Source organism: Triticum aestivum, chromosome 5A (assembly GCF_018294505.1).
Source record: "Triticum aestivum cultivar Chinese Spring chromosome 5A, IWGSC CS RefSeq v2.1, whole genome shotgun sequence".
In the NCBI taxonomy this organism is placed as follows: Eukaryota; Viridiplantae; Streptophyta; class Magnoliopsida; order Poales; family Poaceae; genus Triticum; species Triticum aestivum.
In genome coordinates, this window is record NC_057806.1 from 679,284,667 (window position 1) to 679,291,487 (window position 6,821).

Sequence of the window (6,821 nt, forward strand, 5' to 3'; positions counted from 1 at the left end):
GTTTTCTTTTGGTTTGCTTTCATCGATCATTGGATTTTCTTGCTGCCCCTAGTCCTTGGCGTCTCCATTGTAGCTTCGATTGAATTTTCGCCCTCAAGATTATGTTCATTATGCTCTTCAACAACTTCTTTACTTGAAAGCTTGATCCCATCACCTGCAATTTTTACCTTCTCTTTAAATGAATCGGCTTGAAGCAGTCGATGCAAAAACTTTTTGCCATCAGGACCAATCGGAATAGACTGGTCATCTCTTGGTGTTCCAACAAATTTCAATCGTCCTTTTTCAATGTCCGATTTAACTATTTGACAAAACATGTTGCAATCCTCAAAATTATGCTTGAACGAATCATGCAACTTACAATACATTCGTCCTTGGACAGATGGCTCAACATGGTGATCAAGAATTCTTATGTAATTATTTTTAGCAACAAATCAAATATTTGGTCACACATGCTTGAATTGAAGGTAAAATTCTTGTTTTCTAGATGATCTTGTTGTGTGAACGGCTTTGGAGATAAGCAAACGAATGGTTCAGATTTGGAATCTCCCCATTCGGCTATGCATTGTGTTTTCCACTCCATCTCCAATGTCTTTGGATAAGATATTATATTAGCATTGGTTTGCTCAGGAGATTTTAACCTTGGCTTTAAATTTCTGAAACGAAAATAGTTAGAACATATAAGTCTCAATTGAGACCAAGTGTAAGCCATGTAAGAAATAACCAAAGGTACCCAATTAGATATGAGCTTTAGATAAAGCAATGAGGAAAGCCTTGGTTGCAATAATTTTTCGCTATCGGTCTTTCTGAATGGTGCAATGTGTTGACTGATATGCTTTGTGACAATCTGATTGCTAACAAATAAATTACCCTTCTTCATTGGTCTCTCAATATTTCTTATGTAGATTTTTCTAATATATGCATCAACAACTAAGTCATGACCAAATCTGAAAACAGGTAAATTAATTGCTAGACATACCTCTTCAAATATGTTGGGAGAGCATGATGGTGATGTGACTTGAAGAATATCTTGCTCCGCCTTCGAATAGCTCCCCAACGCCTTGTCATCATCTTTTTCTTGATTTCGTGCATCATTAGTTTGAAGATCTTTGTCCACCAAACTTTCTTCGACTACTTTTCCTTGTTCTTGAAGCTCGTTAATTTCTATGGCACGAAACTCATAGTGCAGGAAGTAGGTTCCATTAACTTCAGAAAAATTAAGTATGGCTGTCTTGCTATACTTTCCATGCCCTTTCTTGACAATGTTTGCCTCTTTGGATTTGATGGATTCGGAATATATACTACTTGATTCGGCTTTTTCAACCAAAGCACTTTTAGTTTCCGAATCATCATTCTTTTCACCGGTTATATCAATTGGCAAGGCTTTTTTTCGTTGAGCTAATTCCCTATCAATTCTCTCTTGGTGAAGTACTTCCACCCTATCACGCAAAGCTTTAACTCTCCTCTCAATTTCAGCCCACTCTAGATTAGTTTGCCCCCCAGTGCTTTTAGGATCTTTTGGTAATGAAGTGTTAGTGTTGCCGAAATTTTGCAATTGTGTAGGGGGCGGATAATATGCTGCGGTACTAGGTGGAGGTGTATGCACTATTGTATAACCATATGCTCCCTCACCAATACTATCAATTGATAAAGTTTCATCTTCCTGCAAAACTCTAGCCTTTATTGCAGCATAATCAGGAAACAACCCCTTTTCATATTGTTCAAGACAAAGAGCACTGATTCTCTTGTTTTGTGCCAAGCTCTTTTTTAATGCAGCCACAACCGCTTCTGGAAGGAATTACTCCGCAATACTCTCAGATTCTTTCGGCGATGATTCGTAAGTGTTGCCGAAATTCTTGAATTGCATAGAGTATGCATTATATGCTACAGTATTTGATGAGGGCACATGTGTTCCTGTAAAATTTTCACTTATTCGGCTATGACCATGAAGATGCGGGGCCGAATTATGAACATCTACAGTTGCATACGGTGCTAAAAATTACTAACATGAGGTGTAGCATATGATGGTTGAGAGTAACTAGCCGAATAGCTACTAGTAGCATGGCCATTCACATATTGCAAATTAGTTGCCGATGAATAAAAAGGTGAAACACTTTCTTGTATGCTATTGAAAATTTTAACATGAGGTGTTTCAAATTGATTACCTAAACCCATCATGTTGTTCATCGGCATACGGATTTCTAGGGTTGCCGATGCATGAGAGTTAGGATACATATGTTGCACATTGCTAAAATCATGAGAATTTGAAGTATGAAGATTATTTTGCATCGGCCCTTGCACGTAATTAAATGCATGATTGATAAAACAAGGGCTAGCCGATACATTATGCTCATTAGGTGATCTAGCAACAACACATGAATTATTTGCATCTACAAAGAGGAATTGGGTATTCATATTACCTTTGTAGATTGCAACAACTTGATGACGATCTCTTCGTAGCAAAAACGGGCTGGAGACCATTCAAAGCTTCGTCCCCAGCGGAGTCACCAAAAAGTGTGTTCGCACACGAACACGTCATCGTGTACCTCCAACGCCCACGATGATGCACCGTAGCTCACGTCGAAGAAAACCTGTCAGGAAGGGCGGTACGCAAGCAATCCGGCAGGTACTTTTGAGGACCTGAAACCCCACACGCCCGGGAGGAACCCCGTCTAGACGCACGACGGCTATGGCCTGCCCTAGGTCGACCTGATCGCCCCTAGGGCCTCGTGGATCGCCGCCCTGCAACTAGAAGAACGAACGAAGAACGAGGAAGAAGAAGAACGAGGGAGAGAGATAAAGGTAAAGGTAAAAACTGATATATTGATAGATCGATTGTGTGTTGTTCAATCGGCCGTCACCTCTTACATATATATGAGCCGGCTGGACTTTCCATACAAGAAAAGGACTTAAATCCTGTCCAGAACATCAAAAGTTAACCTAACTTGGACTATAAGGGCCGGAACTTCCGTGCTAAAATTACATCAAGTAGCCCTCTTGCACCACTCCTGCAGGTCGCATATGGCGTCGGATCGCGATGGTCCCAAAAGCAAAGTTGTAGATCTTACAATGGAATTAGTTGTTCACTTTTTCATCCGAGGTCTTCTTGAGGTTGAATTCGGGCCTGCAAATCTACAAATAATGTTAGAACTCCAGTTTCGGGGCGCACCGCGTGCAAACTTTTGGTTTAGCCCGGAACCTCCCCGGAACTTGCCCGGAACTTCCGGGGCAGATTTTCGCAGCACACTATTTTGCCTCTAACTTTACATACAAACTCCGATTGAGACAATTTTTATATAAAAATCGACAATTTCGACAAGGCGAAGACAACTCGTGTAGAAACGTTTCTCATATAAGGCGATCTTGGGAGCGTAATTAGCCGAATAGTGTTCTGGATAGTAAATCTCAGTACTCCGAACACAACTTCGGCCTTAGAGATGAGACCGGATGGGTATGGCCCAAATATCAAAGCTTCTCCTTTAAACGGTATGAAACTTTCTTACTGTGAGCACTTTTCCATTTGAGGCCTTCTTAATTATGTTTTTGATCATGCCAAAATCTGGTGTCAACAATAACCTGATGTACTGTTGTAAATTTTGGCATGTTTGCGTGGATTTTTTTTCACCCGATGAATCACTCTTAGTCATGTGCTGTAATTTTCGGGTAATGTCGAATTTGTTTTTGGTCAAATATCAGTTCAGTTTCATGAATACAACTATCACTTTTGTTTTGCCTAAGTTTGGCTAACGCACAATGTTAACTCCTCAACTCACACAACAGTGAATGAAGAACTAACAAATCCAACAACTTTGATTTGTTCGTACCATTTTATCATCGCTAAGTTTCATTTGACTGGTTTCAGTTTGCTTTCATTCAAAGTTTTTGGTCTTCAGATCACACAATGTGATTCATGCAAAACAATTACTCCCTTCGTTCCCAAATATAAGTCTTTTTATAGATTCCAACAAGTGACTACATACAGAGCAAAATGAGTGAATGTATACTCTAAAATATGTCTACACACATCCGTATTTTGTAGTCCATTTGAAATGTTTAAAAAGACTTATATTTAGGAACGGAGGGAGTAGTTGTCTAACGTTTTTTTTCACCTTCTATTCGATTGTGCGTTGTCACGACTACATCATTTCGCCTTCACTATAGTTTTTGAATTTTTATATATTGGGTTATATCATTTTCATGCTAACCATATTTTTTTGTCTCTTCTTGTTTTTGGGTTATGTCTATGTCCGAGGCTTCCTTTTCTAATTAGATTCTAATTTCTTTTTAGCGATTCATTATTGTTATGTGAGAATTAGTGTTGTTGATTTTTAGATTTTATAATTTTGAGGTACGAAGTTACAATTTTTATTTTTGTTACAATTAAACTTGAATTACTATTATAATTGTTTCCATACCAGCATGGAATTTTTTATTCATTATTGTCCTCTCAGAATTAATGTTGTTAGTGTTTATATATATATTGAGATTGAGCCGGACATCATATTGAGATTGACGTAGTCGCCGCAGACGCCTTCGTAGTCGATGGGAACGTCTCCTCCCACTGAACGCGGATCGCCGGAAGGTTTGAATAAATGCAGGAAAGAACGAGCAACAATATCAACTCTAGGGCTTGAATTCTTGTCGGCTGTGGATATCACTGTCCTTCTAACCATACAATCACATGTTGGTTTGTTTTTACCGTTTTATAGTTGTATATGACTGATGTGCTGTTTTTTGTTTTTTGCATCTTAGCCTCGATTTTTTTCAATGGTTCGCTTTTAGTCCTCAAGAATTGAGTGGGTTGAAGTTTGTGAGCAATGACAAATTTGTTTCAGTCGAATGTCAGCTCTGTTTCATATATACAATTTTCATGTTTTATTGGCTGATTTTGTTGTTGTTGAAGGTCAGTTCGTTTTCAGTTGAATGTGAAATAGACACTTCCGAGAGGAAAACCGCAGCACGTGAAGACGATCCAATGCTCACCAGAGAGAGACAAATCTGCCTGTTCTAGAAAAAACAGAGACAATGCCCCCCTCCATTCATCACTTTCACCACCATTAATAATGGTTAGGATGTCAAATCAATGTCGCTGGGTGTGTGGGAGTAGTGAATGGATTTGAGTGACGGGAAGGCGGCTGCCACATCAGGGGAGCTGCGGCGTTTCCATCTCTGGGGCTGGTTGGTGCGAGGTGATGATTGATAAGGATAATGAAACTGACTCACACCGACCACACGATGAAGATATAATAAATAAAGAAAAGAAAAGACCCAAAATCTAAACTTACATAGTACTGTACATGATAATATTATTACGATCTCTCGCGTATGAGCGTGATTATTGTTTGTTGAATAGCGAAGCTTGCATGCAGAGGTGAATGTTGATATCACTACGAACATGTGCTCATGCGTGCAAGCAATGCATGGACGACGATCGATTACTGTGGTAGCTTGTTGATCTTGCAGTACATGTAGTCCTCGAACGTCTTGGCCTTGTAGTCGTACTTGGCAGGGATCTCGCCGGCGACGAGGCGCGGGTGCGGCGCGACGACGTACTCTAGCCGCGGATGCACGAACACAGGCCACGACATCCGCGTCTTCTCCTTGCTCACCGTCACCCGGTGCAGCACCGCCCTGTACCTCCCATTGCTCAAGATCTGCCACAAACATATTCTCGGACGTTCACTTGACGAGACGGTACGATCAAAGGGAAGAACAAATGGAGTGTTAGCTTGCCTCAATCTGGTCGCCGACGTTGACGATGAGGGCGCCTGGCACGTGCTCGACGTCGTACCAGCGCCCGTCCTTGGACACCTGGAGGCCCGGCACGTCGTCGGCTACGAGGACCGTAAACGCGCACAGGTCGGTGTGCGGCGCGAAGCCGAGCACGAGCTCCGGCTCCGGGCACGGCGGGTAGAAGTTGACCTTCTGCATGAGCACCAGGCCGTCGTCGCCGCCGCCGAACGCCTCCGCCATGGCGCCCTCCTCCAGGCCCAGCCCCGCCGAGAGGCGCTCCAGTACCTCCCGCGTCAGCCGCCTCATGTGGCCACAGTACGCCTCGTTGGCCTCCCGGTACCCCCTAGGTTTCTCCGGCCAGAAGCCGTGGTTCACCGCGGCCGGCGGCGAGATGGTGTGGAACAAGTTGTCGGACCATATCTTCCTGTCGCCGGGGCTCCTCTGGACGCTGGAGCCGTAGCCCTCGGTCTTCCCCGAGGCCGGGTCCATGGCGTACCGCTGCTTCTCCTCCTGAGGGAGCGCGAAGAACTCCCGCCCCACGCGCTGCAGCTCCGCCACGGCATCCGCCGGCACGCCGTGGTTCACCGCCTGGAAGATCCCCCATTCCCTCGCCGCCTCCACCATGCGGCTGCCGGCGTCCGGCAAGGACATGTCGACCACTGGGATCTGCAGCGGTGAGGCCCCGCGGAAAGTGGTGGCGGGCGGCCGCTCGTGCTCGGGCCGCACGAACTCCGGCGGGAGCGCACCCAGCGAGGACGCCAGCACCTGCACGCTCTGCACCACCCCCGCCATACCTCGAATCAACCAGCTCAAGATTTATATTTGTGCAGATCTCGCGCCTTCTGCGTCTATATGCCGGCCGGGCGCATATTTGTACTGCCCGCTGTGCCGCGCCCGATGTTTTAGTTGTTTTATTATTATTAGTTTTTTTAGAAATGTTCTTTTTAATGATTGATTTTTTTGCCGGAAGTCCCTTTAATAATTGATGATTGCTCACCACGCAGCGTGGTGAGAAATGTTTTGTACTCTCCCTCCAATCCAAATCGAGTGTTGTAGTTTTGAATTGAGGTTAGTTTAAAACTACGACATTT

At 43.7% G+C, this 6,821-nt stretch overlaps 1 protein-coding gene across 1 annotated transcript; it reads right to left on the minus strand.

Moving 5' to 3' along the window:
• Window positions 1–5,192: 5,192 nt before the first annotated feature.
• On the minus strand, window positions 5,193–6,563 carry LOC123108371 (flavonol synthase/flavanone 3-hydroxylase). The gene is made up of 2 exons (XM_044530175.1): window positions 5,731–6,563; window positions 5,193–5,651 (listed from the first exon to the last, which is right to left on the minus strand). Exons 1-2 carry the CDS (start codon window positions 6,520–6,522, stop codon window positions 5,433–5,435), a joined length of 1,011 nt encoding a protein of 336 aa, XP_044386110.1. The 5' UTR covers window positions 6,523–6,563; the 3' UTR covers window positions 5,193–5,432.
• Between the last annotated feature and the right edge of the window lie 258 nt (window positions 6,564–6,821).

Excerpts from the sequence above, each read along its gene's own strand:
- LOC123108371 (XM_044530175.1), bottom strand. The coding sequence starts at position 6,522 with ATGGCGGGGGTGGTGCAGAGCGTGCAGGTGCTGGCGTCCTCGCTGGGT. Across the intron at positions 5,652-5,730 it reads ACGTCGGCGACCAGATTGAG|ATCTTGAGCAATGGGAGGTA; the intron begins GCAAGCTAACAC and ends TGTTTGTGGCAG.